Source organism: Triturus cristatus, chromosome 10, assembly GCF_964204655.1.
Source record: "Triturus cristatus chromosome 10, aTriCri1.1, whole genome shotgun sequence".
Taxonomy (NCBI): domain Eukaryota; kingdom Metazoa; phylum Chordata; class Amphibia; order Caudata; family Salamandridae; genus Triturus; species Triturus cristatus.
This window is the reverse complement of record NC_140593.1, coordinates 281119886-281139288: the sequence shown is the minus strand read 5'-3', so window position 1 is coordinate 281139288 and position 19403 is coordinate 281119886. Positions and strand designations below refer to the sequence as shown.

The window sequence follows — 19403 nt, the reverse complement described above, 5'->3', positions numbered from 1 at the left end:
CCCAGTTTTAGCACCTTTAATTTTTATCCTAAGGCATTCTACCAATTGTCTTATCATACCTTCGTACCAGGTAATATCCTCCTCAGGTGGTACATTTACAAATGTATGTGTCAACTGGACTGTGCTTAGTTTTTTAATATGTTCTTCTGTAATGTGCGTTGTAAGTCGCTTTGGATATTCTACCTGGACTTGGATGGCTCTTTGTCTCTGAGGGGCTCTTTTTGCATACAATTTCATCAGCAATGGGTAATGATCACTACCTTCAACCCTTGCTACTTCAAAGTGTTTGATTAGATCAAAATTCCAAGCCTGTATAAACACATAATCTATCGGACACATTTGTTGCCCCACTGTGAAGGTGCGCCCAGCAGGCCGATCCATATCCATTCTTCCATTTACACACACCAACCCAATAGTGCCCAACAATTGCCCCAGCGCCACATCTTGAGGTGAAATGTTACAGCTAGGAAACTTAGCACTCTCTATATTATAAGCTCTTAACAAATCTCTACACCATGAATCGGTCTTTAAGGGATTTAGTCTGTGATTAAAATCCCCCAATAACAAAAGCACATCTCTCGGGTAAGAAATGGAATCACATAAGGCCTCCAAGTCCTTTTTTAAGCATTGCAGGTCCACCTTATAACCTTTTCCTTTCCCCTTCTGGAAGATAAGGCAGCAGATTTATATGCAACATCTACGCCTCCAGAGACCAACATTCTCTGATCTACTGTCTCTATAGGTGGACTCCCTGCCCTAGAGTTGAGGAATTTGTCATGACTGTCCCCATAGCTTGTAGCAATTAGAATGACTTCCCTTGAAGCAAGTTGTCTTCAGCACTCCACCACAGCAAATTCAAATTATGATGGATCTTTAAAAAACATCTGCCATATTGGAGCCACTGCCTGCATAGGTACCACTGGGGGGCCTTATGTGCCAGGGTGAGTGAGTGACCAAAAAAATTCAGGAAGCTAGCAGATATACAACCATCTGAACTGGGACTTTTACTCTCCATTCTGAAACATAAGAATCGTAGCCTGAACATCTTGACCTATCTATGGGGAGGGAACGGCTCGACTTAATATGATATCCAGTACCGCCCCTATGAATAGGATTAACCATGGGCATAGTTTGCGTAGTAGCGCTACGCGTAGCTACGTGAAGTGCACTTCGCACTATGCGAGCTATGCGTATCTACGCGATCTGCAGAGTGCACTGAGCAAAATGCTGTTCGCACTGATTGCACAGTTCCGAATGCATGTCCGGACTGTGCAATCATTGCAAACTGCATCTTGCACAGTGCAAGCGGCCGTGTTCTGCCGCTCGAGTAGCTTTGTACTCGAGCGGCAGCTTTCTCAACGTGGACTGGTAGTTTCTCATCGCGAGCGGTCGCGAGCATACGCGACCACTCGCAATGAGAAACCTGACCTCCCCGCATTGAGAATCTCGCTGGGAGGTTTATTTTCCACCCTCGTGATCGGCAACTTCATGTTGCTGATCGCGTATGAGGAAAAAGTCTCGCCGGGATGTTATTTTGCTCACTCGCGGTCGCCAACTTGACGCTGAGGACCGCGAGCATGCAAAAAATACCCGCTACGTGTTTTTGCACTGTGCTACTTGCAATTCGCGTAGCGCATAGTTGCGCAAACTACGCGAGCGTAGCGTAGTCCTACGCCCAGGGTTAAATAGGATGCACTGAGAGTGCACCAGGTGAGATTTAGGTTTATTGATGGGAAAACCCAGTTAAACCAGAAACAAAGCTGTGATCTGCAGGTAGTGCAACAGCATCTCTGGAAAGCTGGCCTTGATGATCTAGCCATTCAAATAAAGGATGGGTAGTGACCACTGGCATCACCTTCATGAAGACTCCAGATGCAGACTTGAAGCCTTAAAGGAGGACCACAAACTTGTAGAAGGTGGATTCTACTGTGGAGTTAAGTTACGTTCTGTGCAACTGCAGAACTGGGATGTGTGAATACACTTCCTGCAGATCAATAGATACCATCTAGCCTTCCTCTTCCAGCATGAGTAACACCAAAGCCAGGGACAGCATTTTGAACTTCTCCTTTTTGAGGAACCAGTTGAGAACTCTGAGGACCAGGAAGTAACAGGAGTAGCACCCCTGTCGCCATTCAGGCACGATCTCCAATGGTCCTTTTTTGGTAAAATTCCCACCCACTGCTGGAGGATGTGCAAGTGGTCAGGTAAAAGGAGGCTGGAGAAGAGGGAAGATGATGCTGAGAGGCCTGTTGCAATGGTGGAGCATACCACCCTTCCCAATTTCTTAGACCCATTGGTCTGAAGTGATGGCCTTCCAAGTCCGTGGAAAGTAGAATACCCATCCTCCAACTGACACCCTGCTTTCACAAGAGTAAATAGAGCTGTTTCCCTGCAGTGCCTGAGGAGGAGGATGAGGAAGAGAGAAGAGCAAGAGATAGTAGATGACCTCTTTCTTTACCATGGCTATGGTACTGCTTATAAAGGGATTGGCCTGCTGGTTCAGTTAAGATGTGTGCTGTTGTTTACCTTGAAAGGGAAAACTCATAGAGAAGCCACACATTTTTTTGAATTGCTGGTAGTCTCTTTCTTGTGCTTGGAGGCCAAAAGGTTTCTCCTAGAACTTCTTGATGACAGAGTTGGCCTGTGCTCTGAAAAGGCATAAACCATCCAAAGGGAGGGCCATACGGGTGGACAGGGCATCCTAGGAAATGCCTGAAAATTGTGTGGGAACAAAGAAAAATTGATGTTTCCATGGCCAGAGTGACTGAATCTGCCATGTCCAGCTCTGATTGAATTACCTGCTTTGTTGCGGCTTGAGAAAGTAGGCTGAAGGTGGTCCTGCAAGTTATGCACTACTTGGTGGGCCATGTTCCAGAGAGCATGTGTGCATAGTATCAATGGTGTCAAGTTTGGAGCCGGTTGTGCTGAGCGTGGCACCAGACGAATCAGTGGTGACCGCTGCTCTGCTGTTTGGAAGGTGAAAAGTCCACAGGTATGTTAAGAGCAGGTGGCATCAGGCATGGCACTGACACGTAATATAGGTTTGAGCCAGTGAGAGCAGGGGTTACGGCTGGAGCGGTTCAAAAGGGGCTGCTGAATGTGGCTTTGTGATAGCTACAAAGGCATACACCTTTGGATCTGGAAGGTGCTCCAGAAGGGACAATGCCACATTGGAATACAGCAAACATCACGTTGCGGAAGACAGTTGATCGGTTCCAGGGCCAGGGAATTCAGGGTAAAGCTGATTGGGCTAGGGCACTGGTGTCGGTGCCACAGTTAGTAGCAGTTCTGGAGTTGGCGCTGGATCCTAATGAAGCACAGGTGCTGATCCTTCATGGGCATCTACACAAATTCTGGTTCAGAGAAGGACTCTTGTTGAGTGGGGGTGCATTTCAATGACTTATCTTTTGAGAAGTGGTGTCACTCAGAGTCGTGGAATCTCTTTCTCTTATGTTTGCACATGGACAACTTTGAGGGCATGACTCTGAGGTCCTTGATCTTGGTATGGACTTCCTTTTGTTCTACCTTCATCCAAAGCCTGGGCCTTGAACATCTTAACTCCCTGCTCCTCAAAGTCTTTGGGATGCATACTGCGGCAGGAGAAGCAGGCCAAGGTTCGACTCCAAGCACCACAGGGATATATCATGTGGATCTGTGATGGACATTTGCCCATCACAGTCCCCGTAAAAGTTCAAACCTGACTATTTGGTTGTGAAGTCATGAACTGCACATGAAACCTTTGTGTAGAATTTAGAAAAATGTTGACAAATGTTAGAGAATCTTCATAAGAGCGATGAGCTTTAGATTTGCGGCAAAATAGGAACTTCATAAGGGCGCAGGTGGGGGTGATTTATGGCGCTGACATCACAAGGGTGCTGCTTCTTGAGCCAGAGCGTAGCCAGCACCCACTAACAGCACAGAGAGCTACTGAGAAGTTTCTGGGTACTGTCTGATGCCTAGAATATTCAAAACGACGGAAATATGCCAGTAGGAGTATCCATCAAAAATGTGACCTCCATTTCCTTGCACCCAGGACAAGGAAGCTTCTTCCACTCGGAAGAGATTCCCTAACCAGCAATACACAGTGACGTGGCAAAGAAAAAGCTTCAGTTACAACAACTGTGGCCTCTATTGTCAAAATATTGATGCACGCATATTGTCATCATGTATGCAGTCAGGGTCACTAAGTTGCTGTGTCACAGAAGTAAAGGGACAGGCCTCATCTGCCGGGCACATGATGATATGGCAGGGTACCTTTAGAAAGTGGAAACTTTCTACTTTCCAATTGAATGTCAAGCAAATGGAATCCCATTTGGAGATCTCTGCATGTCTATGATCCTGTCCAGGAATACTTGACTACAGCACAAGGAGGGGGATGCACACTTCCATAATTGAGCATTCTTTGCCTGAGGGCCCCATTTGTTTCAAGTGTATCCCCTCCAGTGCAAAAGAAACTAGGGGAAGGTTTATTCCCTGATCAGCCTCCAATAGAAGTGAAAGTCAAGGATTTGAAAATGGAGGGAGTGTGACGCCATAGGACTAGGTTTGACTTGTCATAGGTAGACTTACTTTTCCCTTCCAAAGGTTGAGTTCAGGGGGCTTAAGCCTCTGCTTTTCCCACTACATATAGGGGAGAGTCTACTGCATACCAGTGGTGGGCTGAACTTGCAGAATGTAACACTGAGGAACTCTGCAGAGTTATATAAAACTCCACGAGGTTCCGCTGAGTTCTACCAACTTGCGGAAATAGGCATATCGGTCTGCCTGCATTGTGATTTATTGCTTCAGAACAAATGGCACCATGCAGCACGCCAGAAGGTTAAGATACTTGAGTTGATTTTGCTGCCGCTCAAGTAGCCTTCTGACCATGAACGGTCGCAATACCCACAACCACCCACATTAGATAAATCTCACCAGATGACCTCCTAGTGACCGGAAATCGCGCTATGGGACTTCAAATTTTGCTCGCGCTCGCCAACTACCCATTCTGGAGCCACGCAAGAGAAAATTCTGACATGCAAGTATTGGCAGAATTTGACCGGAACTCCACGTAACAAGAGTAATGAAGAGTCACCAAAATTCAACCAATTCCGCCAGGAGAATGGAATATTTTGCCTTCCGACTACTGCAACCAGGGAGGGCGAATAAAGGGACAGGCCCCTCCCCCCCACCATAGTGCCCTATTCTGCCAAATATACCAGAGGAAAAAATAATTTCCACTATACAGAAGTGTGGGGAGGAATCAAAATGTTTATTTCTCAATCTGTCCATAGGGGTCCTTTGGGATGATGCTCTATTGGACCCATCAAAGGGTCTGACTCCATAAATCCCTGACCCTCTAAGAGTATTTTCCTTTAATTGGGTCAACAGAAGATGGGTACACCTCTCCTGATATGGCTCCCTGGAAGTATAAAGCCTACTAGATATCACTGAAGAGGAGATTGTAGGATAGCATCACCAGAGACTAAGGAAGTTTCATTTGGTTTGTGATCCTCCCCTACATAGGACACTATTCCCATAAAATTACAAACACAAATAGCTTTTTCCATTTCCAGGTGCCTGCAAAGTACAATGCCCACCTCAACCCACTACCATAATCCTCTAACAGTTGTTCTCCTCCATAGGGAGGACAGATTGGGGAGTTCAGGCTCAGATGTATTCCCAGGAAAGGTGAATGCAAGCTACACTCTATGCCCAGCCACCGCACCACCAAACCTGTGGTCAGGCCGCTCTGCAGATTACAAGTTAAACTTATGTCTGGAGAGCTTTTTTGCAATTTCCATGGCAGTGACTATACAAACAGGCACCGCAATGGGAACACCAAAAACAGTTCCTGCACAGCATGGACTCGAAAGTCCATGCCGTGCAGAAACTAGTGTGTATGCTGTGTGCATACACAGGGTGTGGAAATGCCATGAAAACCGTAGGAGAGAGAAAACCCATAATATGGTGGAACCATGGCTGATGTGCTCAACAGGGAAGGTGAACTCACATTAGATACTGGGTATTCAGAAAGGGGAACAACCACCTCACACCTTCCCTATTCTGTTACACAGTTTTTCCCCTGGGAAATAATCAGTGCCTTCCTACAGTCAGTCCAGACAGGGTTGAGGAACGCTTTATTGAGATTTGTTATTAGCACTTTGAGTGCCAAAGAATGGGACAGAAATTCCAGCACACCTTGCTCAAAGACAAGGAGAAGAAACTCTTTAGATAAGGAGAATTTCCTTGCTCAAAGGTAACCCTCCTGAAAGTATCCTGCTTGGGGACAGGAGCTGGCCCCCAATCACCAAATAGTATTTGTGTTGTGGAAGGGCACAAATGCTGTCAAAAGTAAATTCCTGCTCAAGGAGCTGGACAGTAAAAGAAACCCAGAATTCGGAGGCAGTGTATCCCTCATACTACTGGTTCCTGTTGCTACTGCATCTTCTATATTAATGATAGTTGCATCTCTGTCTACCAGACTGATTAGGTAATTTTATGATTTTTTTTTTATATTTAATGTTTAGTTTTTTTTTCAAAAACAGTGGAATCAGAAAAAATTCAACATTCACAAACAACATCTCTACATCCTCCATTCGAGAGTACAATGAAGCAGTCTCAGGCACACTGTAAGACAGGAAATGTCAGCAGATAGAGCGTGTGCTGTGGTGGTGCATCTTAGGTAATCAATACAACAACTATTCAGCGGTATGTCTCTTGAGGTTACATTGGCTACCTCATTGGCTATCTCATACTCGATGACTGTGACCTGCCTTTCTGACAATTTCTGAGCGATCTAGCATTGGGGCAAGAATAAATAAGCGTTATGAGTCTGTTGGTCCCTTTCTGAAAGGGCATCATATAAACTTGGGGCTAGCCTGGGGAATCTGCATAGCAGCAAAGTCTTTGGCCATTTCTTCTCCGTATGCTGCATCTTTGAGCCCATCCATAAACTAAGGGGCAGGATTTTCATCCATTTTTTCAGGAGTTGGAGCTGCACAAACAAAATCAGTTTATGTTCTAACTTAGGAAATGTTTTAACAAAACCCCGCAACAGCACTTTGAGGGTGCAACTGTCTGCAAAACTCACAATATCACCAATTATGCTCGCTACCTCAGCCCAGTATGTCACTATCGGAGGGTTCTCCCAGGTGTAGGAGGTAGAATACTGCAGGGTCAGCTCGGCACTGTGCACAGTAGGAGGGTCTATCCTGATCTTTTTTTGAGGCAGGTCAGGAGAGAATCTGAACTTAAAATGGAGGAGCTTATGAACCTTCTACGCGTCTGTTTCCCACTTCTCTAATGCTTGATTAGGGACTATTCATTGCCCAGAAACAGATAGCTATGCTCAACCTGGAAACCCGACTTCTATCCTCAGGGTCTCGTCAGCTGGTTTATCAGGGAACACCGGCCATCTTGAACTAAGAGCACATCTGATTCTGAGGTAGTAATTTCTAACCAAGGCAATCAATATCTGCCCCTCCCCAAACTGTTCATAGTTCAAGAACTTGTTGGCCAGAAACTTCTACCACTGTGTCTACAGTTCTGCATTCATAAGCCTAGTTTTCACCCCTGTATCTCTGGTAGGAGGTATACTGGGATTTTTCCAGAAGGGGAATATCAGAAGAATATATTTGTACTGAGCCTGCTGCTTCAGCCATAGTCCATATCAACCAATTAGTACAGTGATTCATATGGACCAAGTGTGTCAGTCTGAGTGTTTGTAACATGACTTTGGTGTGTGGGTTTCTGACTGTTGTTTGATATTTTTATATAGGCAGGTGGAGTTACCTGCTCTGGGGGTTTAACCGGTACACCACATGGAGAGACTAAATTGGTCATTTTAATATTTATATACACTGTTATAAACAAATAAGCGTTTTAGCAACATTGCAGTAACTTTGTGTTATTAAGTAGTACGTTATATTCACCTCTGGAAGAGTTTCAATGAAACTGTGAATGTTCGCTGCTTTCGCTGCCTCTTCAATCTCCTCCTGACTCACAGTTCTGCTGTTGTCTCCATACTGGATATTTTCAGCAATGCTGCTGTCAAACAGAACAGGCTCTTGAGACACAATACCCAATTGTGACCTGAACCACTGCAAGTTCAAGGATCTTGTATCAATTCTATCTGCAAACTGAAGAGAAAAAACATTGTGTTCTTTTTAATGCTATTAAGACATTTTGCGCAGTTTTAGGAATAGCATAGCATATTTTAGAAGATATTGAAACGGTTTTATACAATGAGGCAGAAATATGTCAATCTGATTCATTCCATATCAACTTTACTAAAAGGTTTAAAATATTTATTACAATACAAATGCATACAATGCAATAAGGTATTACATACAAGCAAAGCAGACCTTCAAAAATGTAACATCAAATCATTACTAATGCATTAGCTATTTAACAAGAAAATATAAAACATTTTCCAAATAAGTCTACTGAAGATAACAGCTAAGTAGAATAAACCATCAGTAAGCAATCAGTCTAAATCAGTAACAAGATCACATTGAGATAGATTTAAAGTGGTTAATAGTTAGATGCACAGAGCCAGTACAGATCAGCTTGGACAATTCCAAAAGACCTTATTGATAACATTTGATTTTCTTAAATTTGTGTGCGTTTTGCCTTTATCAATTAGACTTGTATTAATTTGAAGTACTGTGGTAGATTTTCAATTCATAATGATAATCATTTTTGGCACCATGAGTCATCACTGAAGCCATGTTTGCCTAGATTATTTGCTAATTTCCATTCTTCCTCAACATGGAACAGAAAAAGTAAAACCACTCTTGAAGACAATATTAGACCCGGCATAGATTTCTATCCACCGATTTTACATCTTTGGACACTTTATGAACTTATGAAGATACTCTGTCTGGTTCTAGAGGCACCTCCAGAAATACCCAGATTATTGCAATCCTATTTTTCCATTCTTCTAGGGAGTGGATTCTTTGAAAAAGTTTCTGCTGAAATACCACTGTAGGGGCCTCATGTAGGTAGCTAAATACCGGTCGGTAACGGACGAAATTCGGTAAATATCCCGTTACCGACCGGTATTTAGCTATTTGAGATGTAGGAGGCATAATTCAGGATTCGGTAAATTACCGAATCGGTAAAATACCGAATCGGTAAATACCGAATCCTGAATGTAGGGAGCACTCTAAAGAGTGCAAATTAGTATTAAGAATTCGTTATTTACCACCAAATGCAGGTTGGTGATAAATAACGAATACCTTGCAAAACGCAATATTTTGCAGATGTAAGAGTGCCATGTGGCAGACATACATGCCCTTAGGCACACATGCAAGAATCAGGGGTGCAACAGGGTGTCAATGTGACACCCTGCCACCCTTGTATATGCTCCCCCATTACCGAATCGGTATTTACTGAATCGGTAATGGTGACTGGCTTCCCATTGATTCCTATGGGCCTCCAGGCCCATAGGAATCAATGGGAAGGTATGCCCCATTACCGAATCGGTAAATACCGATTCATAATTACCGAATTTTACCTACATCACATTTACCGATTCATAAATACCGAATCGGTAAAATTCGGTATTTATGAATCGGTAAATGTGATGCTACCTACATATGGCCCTAGATGTGTTAATAATCCCATTTGTTCTGCAAATAAATTTAGATTTCACTTTGTCAGTTGTTGATAAATGTTGGTTCAAGACGCTTTCTCAATTAACAAGATTTTGTCTACTCATACAGGATTTAGGGATTTATTCAGAGTTTGGCAGAAAGGTTTTGTCATGATTTATGTAAATTTTTGCAGTTTTTGGAGAACTTCTATGTAGACCCATGTCTACTTTTTAACTGTTCTATATTTCTTTTTTACCTTTCTATATCATGCCGCCATTCTGAAAGGCACCTGTATGGTTTATAATTTTGTTGCCACATACCATTTGCGCAAAACGCAGTTTTGCAGGATGTATTCTAAACTTACAATCATGTGATCTACATATATGTTTGGATTTGAATGGTTTTTATACTGCTCTCATACTTTTTTGTTCTTACTGGTATCACTTTCATATTCACATATTTGTAGTGATATCCAGCATCATGTTTTTTTTTTTAAAATTTCACAGTGTTTATCAGTTACTATGCTGTGTTGCGCATTTCAATCTTTACTTGGAGTTTACCAGTGGAGGGATCACATCTCCAGTAAGCTTGGGTGGAGTTTGCAGAGTTTCACTCCACAGAACTCCATGAAGTGGCAGAAAAACTCCACCGCGCTCCCTGGAGTTCCGCCAGCGGCAGAGTCTATTACGTCACATTGGTCGCACTGATTTTTAGTGCCAGGAGTCTGTATTGTGCGCTAAGATCTGTGTGAACAGCACTACAAGTCACACCAGTGGCTGCTGCTGTTTTCTGCCACTTGAGTAGACATTCTTCTAGAGCAGCAGCTTCCTCATCGCGAGTGGCAGACTTCTCAACGCGAGCGGTCGTGACTTCCCGCCACTGCCCGTGATGAGAAATTTCGCCAGGAGGAGGTCTAGCATGTTATTTTTTCTTGCAAGTTGGCGAGACACTCGAGAGAAAAAATTCAGCTCTGCGTCACTTCACTGAGTTTTTTTGAACTCCGCACAGAGCATGGAGTGGGCAAAACTCAGCGAAATCTGCGAGCAGAGCGGAATTCTTTGCCCACCTGTAGGTATAATTCAGGAGCTAGTGCTAGAGCCCACTCCTTGGCTTATGAATGTTTATTTGATTCTGGAAGGAGGTCGGAAAAGGCTGATAAAATTACCATTTTTCTTTTTGGGGAATCCATTACGAAACCAGGTGGCCAATTATTTTTGGCCAGAAGAATATCATATCCTTGAGTGAGCTCCTCCCAAATGAGGACATAAATGAACCTAGGAACGTGACATGTTCCCACCATAATATACAAACTTAGCACTATTCCCACCAGACAATCCATCAGGTTCTGGCAAACTATTGTGACTTCTACCGATCTGTCCGGCATTGTCAATGCCCACTCCCCACTCAGAAGCAGAGTCCTCAATATCCGGGGCTTGCCTGACCTTAAGTCTGGCTACCTTCTTCTGTTTGAATTGAGGTTTCAATGTTTAGACTTGTCTTTTTGCTTAATAATGTAGTCAGACCGGCGTTGTGAGTCCTTTCTTTGTGTCACCTGTTCTTCTGATCTGCGCTCTGACCATCCTCCTCTCTCCAAAGGTTTTTCAGATGAATCCTGAAAGGAACTAGAGGAACGTGCTCCAGTATCCTGACACCTGTCAGGTGGTTTCACATTATCACAGTTCCATAAGTTATGATGTTTCTCAGTAGTTTCCGGTGTAGGAGACCCACCTCATGATTTGATTTTATCCTTGTTTTTTTTATTGTTCCACTTTTTCTTTGGCGAAGAGCCAGGTGCTTGCTTAGAGGTATCCTTTTCAAAATTACTCTTTAATTCTGGTTTACCAGGTTTGGCTCTGAAGTTATCTCTACCTAGCATAGCACAGGTCTCTGTATTTTCGGTAAATCGCTCCCCTGCAATGCAGGGGTCAAATCCCTTAGGATTTGGCGTTTAGCTAACGCTGCTGCTTCCCCTTTAATGTTGCTCAACATTATGGCTGATACTGCAGCAGAGTTGCAGATCTGTTTCATTCCTAAGTCCACAGCAGGTGCTGGCCCAAGCTCGTTCTGGACCCATCTCAATACTACAAATAGAACCGCCAGTAAAGGGGTACCATGTGTTCTAGTATATACTGCAGCAAAGACCATACCCCAAGTAGCCCAGTCCTCTATCGGAGGAGCCATCCCCATCGGAAAGCAAATTGTCAATATTCTGTGCGTTTCTCTGTGGGCCCATATTGGGGAAACACTGCTTCAAGCTGATTCATCTTCTGTGCAATCTAGAATGCATTTTCTTCTCTTTTGGTCGGAATTTTCCCCATGACTGCATTCAATGTTTGTGGGCCTGGTGTGACCGCTTGTGGTGGTACAGTTTAAATGGCCTGCACATGAGTAAGAAATAATGTTCGTATCATAAACTGTGGAAGGCATCTGTATATTGTGGCTGGATTATTATATAATCCTCACAGCTGGGTTGCGGTCTAATTATAGATACTGGGATGGAGTATTTATCCGGCTAGGACTGGCATGTCACCCTCCTCATTGCTGAGTGGATTGAGTCTCACATTTTCTATAGTGTGGGGTAGGGTGCCTTTAAACCAATCAACATGTTCTTTGTAAGTAAGAGGAACTTCTATTGACTCATATGGAATGTACTCAGCTTGTATGTCATCCTCAGTGTATTCGTGAAATACCAGTGTTGCATCATCTGCAGCTGGGAAGGTAATTTAGGAGCTGAATACCTCTGTTCTATATGCTTCGTGTGCCTCTACCACAAAAGTAATGTCCCCACTATCTAGTGTTAGACCGTTTTGTAGTAGTTTCTTTGTAACTGCAGATATGCAGTTTTTGGAGATATTCTGTGCCATGTTATGTAAGAAATGAATTACAGAGTTCAGCTAACACAGTGGGAACTTAATCCTTCCAAGCTTGAAAACCAACAGCCAATACAATAGGTATACCTACTCAGCTGATGAGGATATTCCCTACAAACACAGATGTCTCTGGTTAAAGGGTGAGTAGGGGTCTCTGAGAAGGCACAATTGAACTACTCAATTGATCCATACAAAATAGGAACCCAACCATGTTGTGTAGTTTCCACTCATCAGTAGGATCTGCATGTTTGTGGACGACATAGACTTTGGGATAGTGCAAGACTGATTGTGTGCATTCCTGCAGGATATGTTGTTCCTTGCCCAGCTAGCTCACAGTGCCACCATACACTCCCCCTAGACAGGGTGTGAACAGTTCTGACAACCACTTAACACGACAACTCCCTGAGGGATCGTGGTGACCGATCTAGAACCTTTCGCTCATACACTCGTGCTCTCGTTGGCTCAGAGAAATACATAAAAATACACAAAGGGACGCTTTCAATATTTATTGACCCAAAGTGATTCTTGTATAGAATATATGTTCTGCAATGATCAATAGACAGAAGTAGGTGAAAGTTATATTAAGCATCAGGACAGTGAACAGAACAAATCCTATTTACTCCTACTATGCAAACCCTAACCTATGTGTCTAGGGTGTTGGTATATGTTCTGCCAAGTAACCCCCTACTGGATAATCCAACCCCATTACCTGGTTGGTAATAAAGCTGATTCTGTGTTGCCGAGGCATGAAATCTCATAGCTTTTGACCCATTCTAGCCAGGAATGTTTGTGAAAGTACTATCATGATGTCAATAATTTCAAGGGACTGCACAAGAGGTTTAACTGGTGGTAACCTTAAGAGACGGAAAATGATTGGTTAAACTAGCTTATCATGATCTAACCTTAACATACAGCTCTATTTAACATGTTCCTTGCTGTTCAGCAGGCAAGATCATATCAAATGGATTTGAAGACATTGAACTACATGCATAGTAATATTTTACCTTGATTTTATGATAACATGTGAAATATGTTATTATAACTTACCACGTGCCCTTCTATGGGGTCATAAAACCTCTCCAGGAGTTGAATTGTGGTACTCTTTCCACAGCCACTGCTTCCAACCAGGGCTAGAGTTTGGCCTTTCCGAACCCGTAGGTTAAGCCCTTGTAGAACCTGATCCTTTAATCTTGTTGGATATGCAAATTTGGTATTTCTAAATTCAATGTCCCCTTCAAAGTTATCCTAAACGATACACAATAGACACAGTATGCAATCACAAAACAGAACAAGATGAAAAGATGAGTGCACCAGATGTATGTCTCCCTGTTTTAAAGAGAAAGTCAATTACAGTCTAATAATGTAGCATAAAAATCAATTAGCATTTTTAAATGAGATACTCCCATCCACACTTTAAAATTTTCTTCAAAACTCAAACACTAGAATGCACACAATATTTGATAGCTATGGCACATACTTTGGTCAGATTGCTAGCGTGTACATTTAGCATAATAATAATGTTCTCCCTTTCATTTGTTACAGCACAATGGTTAGCAAGGTGAATTTTTGACCATCGAGTGGGTTCCATCCAAGGTTTTGTCCCAATATTGTGTTGAAACTTTGCCAGTTATGAATAGCCTCTTTTAATGAATGATGTATTCAAATAAGTTGTTGACGTATATAAATTACAATATGCACTCTATAATTACAACTTATTTCTCCACAGAACATGAAAACGTTTGTTCAAGCAATCATGATGTATACAATTCCTGAAGTTACAGAAACTATTGATGGGCAGAGTCACCACTGTCTGCAATTATAAAGAACTTTATGTGTCTTTACTTTTTGATACGGTAATATTAGCAGAGTATTCAAAGCCTTTGTGAGGTTACAGCTAATTTGGCCATGGAAATTGATGTGCCTGCAAAATATATATCTATAATACTGACGAGTTAATGTAGTAGAGCCTGAGTTTAAGATCGGTTAGTGAATGGTTAGTTTTGAAACTATCTTGATTGCACTTTTACTTAATTAAAAAGGGGGTGATTGGAGATCTGTACTCTCTTAACAACTGTATAATCAGATCCCTTTAGAAAATGTATCCCCATTTTAATGGTGAGGGGAAATATGTACACATAAACCATTGAAAACAAGGTGATGAGGATAGCACCCCAGGCAGCAAGATTAGGTTCTAATACAGAATGTAAGAAGCAATATATTGTTCAAGAAGCTAGGGTTTAACCAAATATTTACATTCCCAGTAAACACTGAGAAAGATCACTTGTCATATGTGACATCAAATTTATAATTGAATGATCCTGCAATAACACTGTATAAACATGTGCAGAGAGGGGAGTATTATTATCTGTCCAGATCCAAGTTCAGAAAATACATTGGAGTTCTCTCACCCATCTAATCTGTTGAAAGATTAAAAGAAGCCAGAGGAGTTAGAAGAATGTGGAAGATTAGATGGATATTTTTAATCATCACTGGATAGCATACTAATAAAACAAGATTTCATAAATTCTCAAGTCGCGAAAGGGGGCCCTCTTAACCAAGCTTTTACTGATGGATTGCAGGCAAAATATTCCCTGAAGGTAAAACATATCCTGGCTGGGTCAGCTCATATCTGGAACTAGGCCGGGGTGGCACTTGTGAAATTCCACGGAGTAACAAAAAAACAGTGAGATTCTGTGGAATTCCATGAAGGGGCAAAAATAGGCACATCGCACTTCTTGTACTGTGATTTAGCACCAAGAGTTCATTCTGTGCAAAAATAAATCAGAGCAAATGGCACCAAGCGGCACGCCAGACTGCGCATTTTCTATTGTTGATTTTGCTACTTCTTGAGTAGATTTTCTACTCGAGCAGCAGCACTCTGACCATAAATTGTCTCGAACTCCTGCGACCGCCTGCCTTAGAGATATCTCACCAGGTGCCCCCATTGTGACCTAAAATCGAGCAAGGGGGTGCCAAATCCCGCTCGCCAACTTACCATTTTCGAGCTGTGTGTGAGAAAAAAACTCTGCCACATGGCGGTTGTCAGAATTTGCCCAAAAGTCTGGATTACAGGCATGATACCCAGTGACCAAAATTATGCTGGTGGAGCAGAATATATCGCCACCCCTATCAGGAAGTTTAGTGGGCCTGGACATTGGCAAATTACATCTTTGGGTGGAAGATAAGCAACTTACCATCAGAAACAAATGCTGTTCTATGCCCACATCTGCAACTGAACCAAATAAATGTGCGCCTTATATAGCCACACTAAGTGATTTTGCATTAAATTGCATAATGATAGCCTATAAAAAGATATCTAAAAGAAAGAGGAATAACAAAATACCATGCAGGAAGTTTCTAAATTGTGAATTGAAAATGGTGAACTTGGACTGAGAAGCTTAAAAAGCAGATATAATAAGTTCATAAACTGGCTTCAAAGCACTAGTGGTATGGTGTTTGAAAGTCTCAATTTTAAAAATGGGCTGCCTCCTTGAAGCGACTTGGCAATTTGTGATATAGAATAGAGTAGAAACATGTGGCCATTAGGAAATTGGTTTTCCTAATGCATAAAACTCATTGAGTTACATGTAGAGATTCCTTTTGGGTTGCAAGTCGACCTAACTCATGAATATTAATGAGTTTGGTTTCAGTTTGCGACCCATTAGGAATTTCAGCCAACACAGGGAATGCCAGCAGACCACCATGTCTGTGACTGCTTTTAATAAAGTATATATTTTTTAAAATTCGACCTGTTTTCCTTAAATGGAAATGGGATGTTTTAAAAAAGGAAAAGGTGAAACCTGGAACTCTTAAGAAATACTTTTATTTACATTTTCAAAGGAGAAAGGATCCCACCGAAAGGTTTACCATCAATTTTAAACTGGTGGTAAAGTATTACTGTTTTGCGACCGAAATTCGGTGGCAAAACAATAATACATACCATACCGATTCAGTATTAGGAAGGCATGCCCTAAACACGCCCCTTCTAAATAATGAATCGCAAATGCAAAATGCATTCCTCTAACACATTTCGTAATCATATTTCACATTTTGTACATTTGAAAAAGTCTTTTTTTCTGGTCAAAAATTGACTGATTCTTTGAAATGTAATTTCTCAGAAAAATGCTTTGTATATCTGGCCCATGATTTCTGTTAGCAAAGGGAACTGGAACCAGTTTCCTTTTATTTAAAAGTGTATAGAACTATGTCTATCTCTAAAGGAAAATAGGCAAATATAATATTATGACCCTTCTTAATCACATTCAAGTCCCTTTGACAGTACACAGACTTTCCAAGAAATGAAGAAAAGCAATACATTTAACCATATATGGACAACCTGTAAATGGACCCCTCCCAATACATCAAGAACTGCTTTGTTGATGAAGGGTAAATAGGCATGTCTTAACAGGAAATAAGAATTACTTCAAAGTTTTTCCTCTATGCGATATTGAGTTTATTAAACAGTGGGAGAAACATGACAGTGATCCTTGAATGTTTTTGTAAATGCGACAAAAGGCAGAAAAATGAGCACAAGGAATTTTGTTTTTCTTAACCAGCTTCTACATTGCAGGCATAATACCTTACATATAGGTACCTAGATGGTTGCTATATATATAGATATATATATCTATACATATATATATATATACATATATATTTATATATATATATATGTATATATATATATATATATATACATAAATAGTACAGTCTCCCCACTGTCACGAAGTTTCTGCTTTCACAGCTATCCCAACGCGAAAGAAAAGGAGAAACGGACCCTCACGGCTCAGGCAGGAAGATTTTATTTCATTAGACTCTCCCTCTGCGACGCGTTTCGAGCACTGAGTGCCCTTGATCACTATATATTATACATATACATATATATATGTATAATTCACTGAAAAAACCATAGGTTTCAGGCACGTTATAGTTAGAAATTAGCATTTAAAAAACCTTAGAAATTCATTGAAAAAACCATAGGTTTCAGGCACGTTATAGTTAGTTGGACATTTCACTCGTACAAAACCAGAGAAATTTCCCCGTTATAGTTAGGTCAGCTAACTATAACTTGCGCCCTGCAATACACTGCTGATGACGTCACATATTACATCATTCATGACATGGTCAATGACATCACTGATGACATCACTGATGACATCTCAAATGACATCACTGATGACATCATCCACGTGAAACAAAGGCTGAGGTTGGGTTTGGTTGTGCAGGAATCCTACGAATTGGGACGAGCGAGTGGTGCGGATGCCGGGGCCCTACGTTGCTTTTGGAGACATGCACCGAAGTCTTGTGAGGAAGTTTAATAGAGCTGGCTGTAAGACTCCTCCGACTCTCGCAGTTTTTATTTGAAAGATACCAGAGGCCAACTGGTGCAGCACAGCCAGCAGCTTTATCGGCGTAACGATGTTGATTGTCCGCTGTGTTGGTACCATCAGCCTGTGGGTAATGTGGCTTTGTGCACCAACTTGAGAATGGGCGATAATTCTTTTGCCACTTTTGCTTCACTAAACTGCCAATAACTCAGCAATAAGTCCCAACTGTTGGATTATAAAACGAGCCGTTGTGTTTATTAGGACTTTGTTGTAGCTACATGCGAATCACAAGAAAAAAGATGAAAAAACAAGAAAAGTGGGCAGGGTACAAACACCCTCACCCCGTAGGCCTGCTCAGAGGATCCCACAAAAAGTCCCAGGGCCAAAGAATTATTAATATTATTGTTTTTAAAGCGGCTGGGTGCACGAATCCGGATGAAAAAATATTTAAAAAACTATAGGGTGTATTCCCAAGAACTTATCGCTGAGTTATAGGCACTTTACCGCAGCAAAAGAATTATCATCCCATTCTCAACCTAGTGAAAACTGCCAATATCGCCAGTTTTCCAGCGATAGATTGCGCAAAAAACACATCGCCATCAATGAGAGCAACAACTAACGCTAAAGATATACAGAATAGGCGTTCCTGTGTAAAAGGGAGCCCAGCCCAGAACCACATCTGAAGACCAAAACATGTCATAGAGCTACTGATCATGCAGCTCCGATACCCAAGAAGGCCACAACACCCACCGCCACCACCCCACAGGACCTCCCCCTCAGACAACCCCCCCCACTACCACAGAGGCAGCACAGAACAGAACAGTAAACCTTCCCAAAACGGCATGACCCCTCAGCCACACAATAGCTAAATGTTGGTACACGTGGGAACAAAGTATGTGTGAAGGATGCAATTCACCCATCAATACCAATGCACACAATGCCAAGTGTAGCGGTAATGTGCTGGACAGACCTCACTATGCAGAGCACAGACCTCTCCATGTGTACATATACTGCTGGTGCTTGTAGTGTTTACACAGTGCACGCAACCATGTTACCTCAGGCACTGGGGAAGCTCTTGGTCATGTAGCTGTGTTGTCCCTCCCTGTAAGCAGAGCCGGAAGAGGAGTAGGCTAGTCCAATGTATGCCACTCCAGCGTAGAAGTGTGAATAAATAGGCCGGGGCTCTGGGCGTGGCTCACTTTTGTGAAGGCCAACGCGTCTGCCAGAGCGGCGGCCCTCACCCTGCCATGAGGCCGCCGCCATGACCGGGGGCCTCCTCGACACAGGCCCACTGAGAACCCAGCGGCACAGCTCCACAGAATTATGTCTGTACAGACTACTGCCTTCGATGTACACTGCGGACAGCAGGGCTCACAATTCAGATCGATTTGCGATTGCAGATGACGGAGTCCAGTAGGCAAGAGTCATTGCTCCCACTGTGGCCCTCCCTGACCACACATCATCGCAGGCTGCGCACACGCTCAGTGCTTCAGGTACAACTAACTTTGTGCACCATAAGTCATCACCACATAGCCTTATTAAGGCAGAATTCATTAGACAAACGACATTGCTACCAGAGTGGCCTGCCCAGTGATGTCACTAACCATGTCATGAGTGATGTAATATGT

At 42.4% G+C, this 19403-nt stretch overlaps 1 protein-coding gene across 1 annotated transcript in view; it reads right to left on the bottom strand.

The window, feature by feature from the left end:
* Positions 1-19403, bottom strand: part of LOC146789325 (ATP-dependent translocase ABCB1-like) — a 1722143-nt gene that overhangs the window by 100132 nt on the left and 1602608 nt on the right. The window contains exons 26-27 of the mRNA XM_085631119.1: positions 13496-13693; positions 7914-8120 (exon numbers count right to left, since the gene is read on the bottom strand). Of these exons, the coding sequence (XP_085487245.1) occupies positions 7914-8120; positions 13496-13693 (405 nt within the window). The remainder of the gene's footprint in view (positions 1-7913; positions 8121-13495; positions 13694-19403) is intronic.